Below are 13,201 nucleotides of genomic sequence, written 5' to 3' on the forward strand. Positions count from 1 at the left end.
TTACTTCCGCTTGTCTTATTTGCCGCTGAATCTTCTATGTCAGGCTGCAATGATCAATGAGAACATCGAAGAGAATCTGTTCAGTATGCTTGATGGGGAAACCGACTCTGAGTATGTTACTACCATTGGTGTGTGTGTGTGTGTGTGTGTGTGTGTGTGTTGCATCTGTGGTATATCCTGTATTCTTCGCACCTAGTAGTTATAATCTTTTCGTGTCCAAGTAAGCTAGTTCTTATTAGGTTTTGAATTTCCATATTGGTTGAAATATATCTTCCTGTCTTCGCATGCATCACCGTGCTGTGATGATGCTGTCCTTTTGCTGCATAATACAAAGATGCCAAGACTGGCATTGTCATATTTGTCTGTGTGCCATCATAAGGTGGCAGCATGCTATATTTTTGCACCCATCTGTAGCTTCTTATTACGATTATATTATATATTTACCAAAGTAAAGGTGGACTAGTGCAACCGTACAACTGAAGGGATGGAGTGCCGGTGTTAGGTGCCAGTATGTCAGATTTTGGCACCCATGTATAGCTTCTTACCGTCATCATATTATACTCCCGTCTGTTCATCTTTGCATGACGTTCTAGGCTTCTTACCACCATCATATTGAGCTTTGCATGACATTCTATCCCACTTAATTACTCCTTTGAATGAGCCATGTTAAATCCAATCTCTGGCTGCCATATTAGATGCTTGTGTATGCACATCAAATGCAGCCAATATAGGGCCACCGCCGCTTAGGGAATTTATATATGGATAACACTGTTGAAGTTTATATGTGGATTGCCTAGCCCTTTCCATCAGTTCGGACTTTTGGTTGCGTTGGCTAGTGCATGAAGCTTAACATGGTATCAGGGCCTAAGATCTTGAGTACAAGTCCTGGCTTTCGCAGTTTATTCAAAATTGTTGTTCCCCCCTTTGTGTCCACGTATAGGCCTCTTGAGCCATACCTCTGAGTCTATCCATGTGTTGACTTCCCGCGTCACACGTGAGAGGGAGTGTTGAAGTGTATATGTGGATTGCCTAGCCCTTTCCATCAGTTTGGACTTTTGCTTGCGTTGGCTAGTGCATGAAGCTTAACAAACACAAGGGTATTTATTGTGGATTGGGAAACTGTGAAATACTAGGCGTTTACATTTCAAAGAGAATGGTTGACAGCATTTTCTACTGAACACTTAAGAAGGGCAAGGGTCTCGTAGTAAATGCGGAACATTCTCTTTGAGGGTGTAAACGCCATGGTATTGTTTAACAAACATACTGAAAATATTGTATGCCCAAAATGTCATCTATGTGCATTGTGCAAACAGAGGACATACATATTGTATCACCTTTCATTCAATGCTTGTACATGTGTGTATTGCTGACACTTATTCTGGATTAATATTTCTATAAAATCATTGTTTGGAAGGTGGAAAATTTATTACTATTATAAAAGGTTCTTGTCAGTTGTGAGATGGAAATTAATTTTCAGTTTTCAAATGTGCAGAATAGCAACATTGGTTCGGGCGACTATTATTCGCTTATTGTATACATCATGTCCACTGCATCCATCTCGATGGTTAGCCGTTCTGCGGAATATGGTATGTTTAATAGGCCTTGCATTGAGTTTCAATATGTTGTGTTTAGTTCCTAAGACCTTCTGAATATATGTATCTTGTAATTGTCCGAGTTAGTTTGTCCCCATCATAAAGAGAGACATGCATCACAATAATTATCTGCAATGGCATATATTCTTTTAATGTTCTGATTATTCATTCTGCGCCGAGGGTAGATATCATATCTCTACTGGCATACTGTTCCTTGTCTCAAAAAGAGAATCATGCAAAATGCTATAGATTCTTGCAACTAGTATGTTCTATGCAATTTAACTGTAGCATGATGGCATTTCTTATCTCAATACCTGTCTTCCTATTTGCATGCGCGCTGACAGAAGGCTTTTGGTAGTATATGCTAAACATTTTCTTGCCTCTGAATTTGTTGATTCTCATCATGAGCGCATATTCTCAGTAAGCGAATCATAGATTGGTGACGCTGTGGTACATTCATCATGGATCTAGTATACATGATGATAAACATGCGTATTAGTTCCTTCAAGTGTTGGTACATAATTCTTCAGGAGGAGAATTCATGCTTTGGAGTTGGTATGGCTTATGTTGATTTTTTTTTTGCCATTCAGGTTCTTGCTACATCAGTTACAAGAAATACGAGTGAAAGTCTGACCAGTTCTGGACATGATTCCGTTGACAGTACACATGAGAATGATGTGTATGGAGAAGATGACGACAATATGATTTCCGGCCCAAAGCAGGAGCAAGTAAACTGGTCTGCTCCTATATCGAGTCAGTTTTCTCGAAGAAATAAGCACCTCAGATACCGCACTAGGGTATTTGCAGCCGAGTATGTTGTGTATATGACTTTTGCTTCTATTGAGCCCAAACTTTTCTGAAGATACCACGAAATATTCTTTGTTTCCCACTCATCATGTACTTTCTATTTTGATAAAACAGATGTGTTAGCCATGTACCGGTTGCAGTTGGAACAGAACCAGCTCATTTTGATCTCTTGTTGGCAAGGAGTGCAATAGCTAAGGGGACTTATTTATCAAATGATTGGCTCGTGCTTAAGCTACAGGAGTTGGTCTCGCTTTCGTATCAGGTCCAAACATAAAACAGATCTTACATACAGACCATAGAACTATCTGAAAGAAGTTCTTAAGTCAAATTTGCCTGTTTAAAGCTAACAACTACATTTGCATGGCAGATAAGTACTGGACAGTTTGAGGGCATGCAACCGATAGGCGTGCAGCTTTTATGTTTGATTATGGACAAGGTATCTCAGCTCTTCCAAAGATATAGGCCTTGACATAAATACATAAGTTATTCATGCAATCAACCATTCACTTTATAGCAATTCTAAGGCACATCTGTGACTTGAATTATAATATGGAAGAACTGGTCAAGGCTTGTTGACCATGCATATTATGTTGCCTTTAAAATGCCGCGTAACTATAGTACATTGTTTTGTGAAGTATAATGTTGTACATGTGTCCTGAAATGATTTAGGCACCTAGTAAGTCTAGTCTGTCTATCATGCAATAATGAAGTCCTGTTATCTGCTTGCACAAAGCATGTGGTAGTCCTTATAATTGTTTCACCAGGGATATTGACTACCGAATTGAGATTTTTAAATTATCTATCTTTTTGTATGAATCCTTTCCTGTGATTATATTAGTCCTCTAATTATCTATTTTAAATTATTTACTCTGTTAAGCTCAACCTGGGCCCTTTTTTTTTTCTAGTTTGGCATGACAGTGGATCCTGAATTTCCTGGACATATCTTGTTAGAACAATTTCAGGTGATTCTCTGATCTCATCACTTCCTAATAGCAGTTTTGAGCAAAAAAGAAATTCTTGATGGCCTGTGTTCTTACTGTGTAATCCAAGACATGCATGCGGCAGATGTATGCTGACAAATCATCTATGCTGATATAAATTAACCAAGTGATTGACCAATTATTTGATGCACTGTTGCGTACTTCAAAATGCAGGCTCAGCTTGTTTCAGCTGTTAAAACGGCAATAAGTACTACTTCTGGTCCACTTCTATTGGAGGCTGGCCTTGAACTTGCTACAAAGGTGAAAGCTCTATCCCTAAATGAATCCTGTTCTTTCCCTTTGATATTGATCTCCACTTATAAACAACTATGCTCATTAACACCAGGTTATGACGAGCAGCGTCATTTGTGGGGACAAAGTAGCCCTTAATCGACTCTTTTTGCTAATATCCCGTCCACTAAGTGATATAGAGGGCCTTTTTTACCCATCTTTTGCTGACTGGGTTGTGTGTAAGGTATTTCTCCTAGTTTTTCTTCTGTAGTGATACATCTCTTCTGTTTTTGTTTTCAGTATCTGGTACCTTCATTGTTTCTGATCTATGCTGTGCAATCATACAGATCAAAGTGCGCCTTCTTACAGCGCATGCTGCAGTAAAATGTTACACCTATCAATTCTTGAGGGCAAAGGAAAATGTCCCTGATGAACACCAGCAGCTGGCACCTTTACTAGCAAATAGCTCAACGCTATTGGGGAAATATTGGGTTGGAGCCCTCAAGGATTACTTTTCTATAATCTTTGGCTTGCATTCAAGAATTAATGTAAGACCATCCGTCAAACTCCAATTACTGCACACCTAAGATTAGGAAATGACCTATATTGTTTTCTTTAAACAGCACAAGCCATTCCTTGATGGAATTCAGTCATTATTGGTCTCGTCGAAGGTACAGAAGTATCTTGATGAAGTTTGGACACTGATTCTCCAGGCAACAGCTCTTGATGCAGCTCCTGTGGAGTTCGGCGCGGATGATTCTGAAGATGTTCATGAACACATGTTTATCTCTGGACGTAGTATGGTCAAATTGGAGGAAAGTGATTTCCAGTTTCTCTGGGGACAATCTGTCCTTGTGCTATTTCATTCACACCAATCGACGGAGAATGGTTCTGTCAAGATGAAGCTTGACTGTAGCAAAGAGAATTTTTTTTCGAACATTGTTTTCTATGGACTAGATAATCCAAGACCATGTGATCAAGTCTTACCTGTGTTATTGTCCCTCACAACTGAAGCCTTTTTCAGCAAGGATTTCCTTTCAGTCGATATTTGCCAGGAACTCCTTCAGGTCAGTGCATTCTGCTCTATTCTCGATATTTACTTGTATTCTTGATTATGATGGGAATCTGAGTATAGTGGTAATGTATGCATTACTAGGTGCATATACACATCTGATGAGTGCGATGGTTCTCTAGTTTAGTTTTGAGTATATTTCCGTCAACCTTGAGTTAGTAGAGCGGCTGAGCCTACTATAGCCATGCAAATTTCAATGCAAGGGAACAACTTTGGCCATGGCAGTCTCTACCATTAGCTAATAAGCTCAAGTATTTAGCTTTTAATATGACAACAGAGTCTTATATCTTAGTTATTTCTGTTTCTGAGGGAACTTGCGTCGGCATACCCAACTAAACACTATTCATGTTTCCAAATGATAAGATGCCTAGATGCAATTCTGATACGCCATCAGTGTTCTTTAACTCCATGGACACCTTTGGGTGATTGCATAGTTGCAAATTGGTATGCAGGTCTGAGGTTATCAAAAAAGATATGAAGCTGCTTGCTTAGATGTGTTACTGTTTATTCTTCTATTTAGTTGTGAGTTTAACTTTATTAATTGTGTCATATCCTTCTCAAGGCCATTCTTACGTTAGCAATTTGCATCAATGCAGGCTCTAATATATGCTGATTGCTCTGGTGCTCCTGTTGTATCTCTGTTCTCAAAGGTAATCTACCAATGACAATTCATCGTGCTTTCATCATGAGCACTCCTGAATGTGAACATTATCCTTATGTATAATATGTTTGAGAATATATGATTATCAGTACACGTGAAAATGCAAAGAAAGAAGATGAAAGTTGAAAACAAGTTCATAAGTTGTCAAAATGATTTGGGAGACACAGTGAAAACTGCTGCATCTGACAAATTTACCTGAATTAAGCATTGATTATGCTGATCTGGGAGAAACAGTATGCGAGATCAGGCGAATTAGCCTGATACATCCCTTGGCTAAGCTCTTTGCCTAGATGCTAGTATCGTGCCTCTCTCCTAAGCTTCCGGCAATTGTGCCTACAAATTAATGCACATTCATCTGTAGAACTCATAATCCATGACAACAGTGGCGGAGCCAGAAAATATGTATCAGGGGGACCAAGTGCTGCAAAAACAAGTTAGGGAGGGCTAAAGTATTGAAAAATAGATTTTCAGCAGCAAAAAATACTGACTATGTCACTGTTTGTAGCAAATTTGCAGCAAAATCCTATGTGCGCGGGGGGGGGGGGGGGGGGCACTGCATGACAACTTTATGACGGTGCAACTTGTTAGAACAGGGTTGTGCTGTGTGTGTAGTTATCATATTGTATAGGGGCTTCTTTGCTTATTTCCCTTCATGTATATGTGCTGGCCTGTTGGCCCGATGGAATATAGGCTCACTTCATAACATGGTATAAGAGCTAGGGTTAGGTTCCCCAGCCGCCGCCGCCGCCTCTGGTCGCCGCCGCCGGCCGCCGCTCCTCTCTTCATCGAGCCTCTCCCCTCTTCTTCCTGGTAGCTGCTGCCGCCTGCTGGTCCAGGCCGCCGCCGTTCCAGGCCGCTGCTGCCGCCGTCCTTCCCGGCCGGCGCCGCCGCCTCAACGTGCTGCTGCTGCTCTTCAACGAGCTGCTGCTGCTGCTGCTCCTCTTCTCTGCTGCTGCTGCTCTTCTTCAACGAGCTGCTGCTGCTGCTCTTCTTCAACGAGCTGCTGCTGCTGCTCTTCAAAGTGCGGCTGCTGCTGCTCTTCTCCTCCTGGTCTGCTGCTGCCATCAAGCTGTGCCTCCTGCTGCTGCTGGTCTTCAACGAGCTGCTGTTGCTGCTCTGCTGCAATGGCGCCCTCCACCACCACCGGTGCTGTCCCAGTCCCACGATGTCCTGTTATCTTCAACGGACAGAACTACAGGGACTGGGTGCAGCACATGAAGCTGCACATGAGGGGCCAGCTGGTCTGGGAGCACCTCTCTGGTGCTCTGCCTTGTCCCCTGCTGCCCACTCCTCCAGCTGAGTTGGCCTTCCCTGTTGATGCCGATGAAACCAAGCAACGTGAGATGCTAGATGCTTTTGAAGAGGCCACTGAAGAGTATCAGAATCAACTCCACTTATACAAGCAATGGACAAATGATGATGCTCGAGCCTCTTCTATCTTGGTGAACAGCATGGATGTTGATCTCACCATGGATGTGGTGGCCCTTACCACTGCATATCAGATGTGGGAGCACCTTCGCCATCGCTATGAGTCTACAGGGGATGCCATGTATCTCTCTGTTGTTCGCCAAGAGCAACAACTACAACAGGGAGATGCTACTGTGGATGATTTCTACAAGGAGATGTCGGCGGTGTGGCGCCAATTGGACTCTCTGGGAGCTGATGTTTGTCGCAGATGTCAGTGTTGTGTGCGGCAACAAGCTAAGCTGGAGGTTCGTCGCCTCTACGACTTCCTCACTCGCCTCCGGCCGGAGTTCGAGCAGAGTCGTGCTCAGCTATTGGCACGCCATCCTCGGCTCTCTACTCTGGAGGCCCTTGCTGAGGTGCGATCTGAGGAGGTGCGCCTACGGAGCACGGGCTTATTGCCATCCTCTTCAGCAGTCCTGGCTGCCCGCGTTCCACCACCGCTGCCTGGTGTGCCCTCTTCTACACAGGTGGCAGCAACCTCCACTAGTGCTTTCTACAACTACTGCAAGCAGGATGGTCACATGATCACGGAGTGCATCAAGAGGAGGAAACAGGGTCGCCGCGGTGGCCGTCCTCAAAAGGACTCGGGAGGCTCCTCTAATTTTCGTGAGGGCTCCCTTGAGAAGGTTCACCAGGAGATGCTCACCTTGCTGCGCCGCCTTACTGCTTCTGCACCATCCTCAGGTTCTGCTGGTTCTGCTGGTCAGACGTCTGGTCCACCACCGCACTCTTCGTCAGGTACATCTTTGCCCTGGATTCTTGATTCTGGGGCCTCCTTCCACATGACACCACACAGAGATCATCTTTGTGCTGTCAATTCCGTGCCTTCTCCTCTTACAGTTCAGACTGCAGATGGCACTTCTCTTTCTGTTGCCGCAAGAGGGACTCTTTCCACGTCTTCTTTTCATGTCCCTGCCGTTTCTCATGTTCCTAAACTGACTATGCAACTTCTATCTGCTGGTCAACTTACTGACTTGGGTTGTCGTGTTATTCTGGATTCTGACTCTTGTTGTGTTCAGGATCGTCGTACGGGGACTCTGGTTGGGATCGGTCCTCGGCGCCATGACTCTCATCGCCTTTGGGAGCTCGATTGGCCGCGCCTTCCTTCCGCTGCGTCCTCTAGCCAGTTGGACATCACCACCCCTTTTGCTTCAGCTGCCACCTCCACCACATCCTTCGCTCAGTGGCATCATCGATTGGGTCACATTTGTGGCTCCCGCTTGTCTTCTTTGGTTAGGAGTGGTGTTCTAGGGTCTGTATCTGGTGATAGTTCACTAACTTGTATGGGTTGTAAGCTTGGCAAGCAGATACAACTTCCATATCCCTCTAGTAATTATGTTTCTCAACGACCTTTTGAACTTGTTCACTCTGATGTATGGGGTCCTGCCCCCTTTGTTTCGAAAGGGGGTCACAAATATTATATAATTTTCATTGATGATTTTTCTCGCCACACTTGGATCTACTTTATGTCATCTCGTAGTCAAGTGCTTCAAATTTACAAGTCGTTTGCTACCATGGTTCGCACTCAGTATGATTCCTCTGTTCGAGTTTTTCGTGCTGATTCGGCTGGCGAGTACTTATCTCGTGCGCTTCGTGGTTTCCTTGCTGAACAGGGTACCCTTCCTCAGTATTCCTGTCCTGGTGCACACGCTCAAAATGGGGTGGCTGAACGCAAACATCGTCACGTCCTTGAGACTGCTCGGGCTCTTCTTTTATCTTCTGCTGTTCCCCCGCACTTTTGGGCTGAGGCTGTCTCTACCGCTGTTTATCTCATTAATATTCAGCCTTCTGTTGCTCTTCAGGGAGGGATACCAGTTGATCATCTAGGTGATGGTCCAGCTGATTATAGTGGTCTACGCCTGTTTGGTTGTGCCTGTTTTGTTCTTCTCCACCCTCATGAACGCACCAAATTGACTGCTCAATCTGTTGAATGTGTTTTCCTTGGCTACAGTTTGGAGCACAAAGGTTACCGTTGCTGGGACCCTATTGCTCGAAGACTGAGAATCTCCAAAGATGTCACTTTTGATGAGTCTCGCTCCTTCTACCCTCGTCATTCTTCTACTGCCACAACCGAGTCGTTAGTCGAGCCTCTCTCTTTTTTGACTCTACCTGATTCTTCACCTTTATCGTCACCTGGTAGGTCCACTCCTAGCCTTTCACCTGTGTCTGCTCATGAGCTTCAGCTTACACAGGATGAGGTTTCTATTCCTGACTCTCCTACTCGGGTTGAGCCATCCACTCTCTCTCCTTTTCCTTTTACCTACTCCCGTCGTGCTCAACACCCTTCTCCCTCTGATGCGCCACCTTCCACTTCCCCTCTCTCTCCGCTTCCTTTTGTCTACTTCCGTCGTGCTCGGCACCCTTCTCCCTCGGATGCGCCCACTTCCACTTCCACTCCTTCCCTGTTGGGTCCCATTCCTTCAGAACCACCTACCCCTCCTGCTCCTCGGTATAATCTGCGTGATCGCCACACTCTCCAGCCTCCTGCGTACTATGTTGCTGCTGCTACCACTCTTGTTGAGCCGTCTACATATCGTGAGGCTGCTGCTCATTCTGAATGGCAGCATGCTATGGCAGAGGAAATTCATGCTCTTGAGCGCACAGGCACTTGGGACCCTGTACCCCTGCCTACAGGCGTTAGACCCATCACTTGCAAATGGGTCTACAAGGTTAAGACACATTCAGATGGTTCTCTCGTGCGCTACAAAGCTCGTCTTGTTGCGCGTGGCTTCCAGCAGGAGTATGGTCGTGACTATGATGAGACTTTTGCTCCTGTTGCTCACATGACCACTGTTCGCACTCTTTTGGCTGTTGCTGCTGTTCGGCAGTGGTCCATCTCTCAATTAGATGTCAAGAATGCCTTCTTGAATGGTGAGCTGCGGGAAGTGGTCTATATGCAGCCGCCTCCTGGCTATACTGTCTCTGATGGCACTGTCTGTCGCCTTCGGCGCGCTCTTTACGGGCTGAAACAAGCTCCTCGTACCTGGTTTGAGCGTTTCTCCGCCGTCATCACAAGGATCGGGTTCTCTGCTAGTGTTCATGATCCTGCTCTGTTTATTCACACTTCTCCTCGCGGTCGCACCCTTTTACTACTCTATGTTGATGACATGATTATCACAGGGGCTGACCACCAATTCATTGATTTTGTGAAGAAACGTCTACATGAGCAATTCTTGATGACTGATTTGGGTTCTCTTCGCTACTTTCTTGGACTTGAGATCATTTCTTCCCCTGAGGGTATTTATCTCTCTCAAGAGAAGTACATCCAAGATCTTCTCACTCGTGCCTGCCTCACTGATCAGCGCACGGTTGACACTCCTATGGAGTTTGGTCTCCATCTTCGTCCTGGTGAGGGTGAACCCCTTGCAGATCCCACGCGCTACCGCCATCTGGTTGGGAGCCTTGTCTATCTAGGCATCACTCGTCCTGACATTTCTTATGCTGTGCACATTCTAAGTCAGTTTGTCTCTGCTCCCACTCAACTTCACTACAGTCACCTTCGTGTTCTTCGTTACCTTCGTGGTACCGTGACTCGTCGCTTATTCTTCCCTCGCTCCAGCTCTCTTCAGCTTCAGGCCTACTGTGATGCTACCTGGGCCAGCGATCCCACTGATCGCCGCTCTCTCTCTGCCTATTGTGTTTTTCTTGGCTCCTCCCTGATTGCCTGGAAGACCAAGAAGCAGAATGCTGTATCTCGCTCCAGTGCTGAGGCTGAGCTGCGAGCTATGGCGTCCGTGACTGCAGAAATTACTTGGCTACGATGGCTTCTTCAGGATTTTGGTGTTTCCACTGCTACACCGACCCCTCTGCTCTCCGACAGCACTGGGGCACTCAGCATTGCCCGTGATCCTGTTAAGCATGAGCTCACCAAGCACATCGGTGTTGATGCCTCCTACACTCGTTCTCAGGTGCAAGACAGAATTGTGGCCCCTCAGTATGTGCCCTCGGAGCTTCAGCTTGCTGATTTTCTGACGAAAGCTCAGACACGGTCCCAACACAGCTTTTTCCTGTCCAAACTCGGTGTCCAAGATCCCCCTTGAGTTTGAGGGGGGGTGTTAGAACAGGGTTGTGCTGTGTGTGTAGTTATCATATTGTATAGGGGCTTCTTTGCTTATTTCCCTTCATGTATATGTGCTGGCCTGTTGGCCCGATGGAATATAGGCTCACTTCATAACACAACTGACCGCTGCACCATCATGGAGTTTGCCCAGAGGTTTACAATCTTGTGCCCAGCTGTGTTATGGCAGGTATTCAGACGGCTAGTTTGCCAGGATTGGTGTTGGACAGCGGAGTATCTGCTTAGGCACTAGCTACCACACGCTAATCCTTGTCTGCTGTTGGACCAAGCACCAGAAACGGTGCAACATCTCTTGATCGCGGCAGCTTTGGCGTGAGATTCTGTCATGGATTCAATCCACTGGACAGCCACCTGGGTCTGGAGATGACTTTGTAGAGTTGTAGATATTCACGATGCACAGCATGCCCATGGTGCAATGGAGGTGTATGTAGCCTTCCTTGCCATGCTCTATGCATAGTAGATTTAAGTGCTGAAATGTTGCCCTCTTCAACGATCGTCATCGCTAAGCTGATGTCTGCCATCCAAGCAGAGGCACGACTCTTGAGTGGTGGTTGGCACGAAGGGTTACAGTTCACATTACCATCCATGCCTAGCCTGTGACAACTTATTTAATTCTATCTTTCAATGCATCAAGACCCGTGGCTTTTGTGTTATCTCAGGAAAAAGGACTTGCTACTATTGTTTCTTTTTTTAATATAAGATCATCATTTATTCATGTGTGCTAAAAGCTTGTGGGAGCATTGCACCTTTGTGCCATAAAAGTATTGCTGCTGGTTTGGAATTTGGGGCATCTGTTGGTTTGTTCTATTTCAACATGCTTTATGGCTATTTCACTAACAAATTTTTCCTCTTGAAGATTATAAGACTCTGCCCTGACAAGTTTTTTGAGGCGGAAGACTTTGTCTTTGTTGCATTAGAGTTATACTCTTATTGTCTTGCCATGGTACTTCAAAGGTATTTCTAAACTCCAAATCCCATTTTATGAGCTCGTGATTATTTCTTCTTTCCTCAGCATAATATTGGCAATTGGTTCCTTTTTCTCTCTCATTGCAGCAGGGATGGAAATTCCCAGGAATTGTCAAGTAACAACTTACTTCCTGAACTATCTTCTGCAAGTGAGACTATGGGTTGCCGAATGAACAATAAGGTAGTGATATGATGCAACCCGAACTAATATCTCTGACTGTGCGTGTTAAAATTCCTTATTGCCTTTTGTGACTTATGAAAGCTAATAGCTTAATTTATGTGGCAGCATTTGTGGAAGCTAATGATGGTACTGCTATCCACATCGCATCAATCGTTTCAACTAGTCTCGACTGATCAGTGCTTGTCAAATATCATCTCCTTTCTGCATAATATCTTGCCTTTCATGAAGAAGTGCTTTAGAGGTAGCATCTTCCTGTTGTTCTTGACCTACTTCCTTTAAGAGAACTTTTTGCTTGTGTCTGTACAATATCTGCATATTTCAGAATTTCCTTGAAGACATAATAAATATCTACATTGCCCTTGGTCCTTTCTGTACGCATCTTGAGGTTCAGTAAACTACTGGAGACTGGTCAAACCAGTCTGGAAAATATGAGTATCTATGTTTGCCATATGTACCAAAAACAAAATTTTGCCAAAAGGAAAATCATAGGTAGCTTTAAACTTTTCTGCCCACAAGTGCCGACTGAAAAGGACTATATATATTAATGTTGCCTGTTTTGCAGAAAGAGTTGAACCAGGTGATGTGCACACCAATCTGCAAGTTGCATTAGGAGCTTTGATTAGCCTGTTGGCATACTTCTGTACAGAATGCGATAATAGGATTTCAATGCTGGAAAACAAGATTTCTGATTCCTACAGGCTGTTGGCGAAGATACTATTTTTTTGTTCCGCAGAAGTCATTGCTCTTGCCAAACTTGTTCACGAGATAGAGTTTCTTAATGAAAATGGTACTAAGAATGATGTGCATATGTGTGACAGCTTTAGGCATTGCATACACATTATTCAGGGATCACTTCGTAGCACCAACATGCAGGTACCTAACTGGCTTTGCCTACTATGTGCACCTAACATTTCAGATTGTGTTAGTAACTAAGAAGATGGTTTGACCAATCAGGTTCAAATGCTTGGGATACATGTGCTAAAAACTTGTGCGCAGAGAGAGCTAACTGAAGTTTCACAAACAGAGACTCATTCTTTTATGATATTACTTGGGGAATTACTAGGAGATGTGTTTGATTTGATGCAAACTGCACTGAAGGTACTAGCTGTATTAATTTTGATATTATTGACATTTCTACGAAATCAGATGGCATGCTTTGACAACTT

At 44.5% G+C, this 13,201-nt stretch overlaps 2 protein-coding genes across 4 annotated transcripts in view; both read left to right on the forward strand.

Annotated features, from left to right (window-relative positions):
• LOC123156705 (protein SWEETIE) overlaps window positions 1-13,201 on the forward strand; it is a 42,061-nt gene that overhangs the window by 26,721 nt on the left and 2,139 nt on the right. For 2 of the 3 annotated variants that reach the window (XM_044574863.1, XM_044574864.1), the window contains exons 30-45: window positions 44-111; window positions 1,493-1,586; window positions 2,183-2,403; window positions 2,514-2,661; window positions 2,767-2,835; window positions 3,305-3,361; window positions 3,554-3,640; window positions 3,726-3,854; window positions 3,958-4,158; window positions 4,234-4,677; window positions 5,279-5,332; window positions 11,745-11,842; window positions 11,942-12,035; window positions 12,141-12,276; window positions 12,598-12,908; window positions 12,990-13,133. In XM_044574863.1, coding sequence (XP_044430798.1) covers window positions 44-111; window positions 1,493-1,586; window positions 2,183-2,403; window positions 2,514-2,661; window positions 2,767-2,835; window positions 3,305-3,361; window positions 3,554-3,640; window positions 3,726-3,854; window positions 3,958-4,158; window positions 4,234-4,677; window positions 5,279-5,332; window positions 11,745-11,842; window positions 11,942-12,035; window positions 12,141-12,276; window positions 12,598-12,908; window positions 12,990-13,133 — 2,355 coding nt within the window. The remainder of the gene's footprint in view (window positions 1-43; window positions 112-1,492; window positions 1,587-2,182; window positions 2,404-2,513; window positions 2,662-2,766; window positions 2,836-3,304; window positions 3,362-3,553; window positions 3,641-3,725; window positions 3,855-3,957; window positions 4,159-4,233; window positions 4,678-5,278; window positions 5,333-11,744; window positions 11,843-11,941; window positions 12,036-12,140; window positions 12,277-12,597; window positions 12,909-12,989; window positions 13,134-13,201) is intronic. The other variant, XM_044574865.1, reaches the window with a different exon arrangement.
• On the forward strand, window positions 5,938-8,132 carry LOC123156706 (uncharacterized). The gene is made up of 2 exons (XM_044574866.1): window positions 5,938-7,548; window positions 7,830-8,132. The coding sequence occupies exons 1-2, from the start codon at window positions 6,468-6,470 to the stop codon at window positions 7,874-7,876; spliced, it is 1,128 nt and encodes a 375-aa protein (XP_044430801.1). The 5' UTR covers window positions 5,938-6,467; the 3' UTR covers window positions 7,877-8,132.

This window comes from Triticum aestivum, chromosome 7B (assembly GCF_018294505.1).
Source record: "Triticum aestivum cultivar Chinese Spring chromosome 7B, IWGSC CS RefSeq v2.1, whole genome shotgun sequence".
Classification (NCBI taxonomy): Eukaryota; Viridiplantae; Streptophyta; class Magnoliopsida; order Poales; family Poaceae; genus Triticum; species Triticum aestivum.

Bases quoted from the DNA above. Each gene is read 5' to 3' on its own strand.
- LOC123156706 (XM_044574866.1), top strand. From the start codon at position 6,468: ATGGCGCCCTCCACCACCACCGGTGCTGTCCCAGTCCCACGATGTCCT. The intron at 7,549-7,829 runs GTACATCTTTGC...TGTTGTGTTCAG, and splicing joins ACCACCGCACTCTTCGTCAG to GATCGTCGTACGGGGACTCT.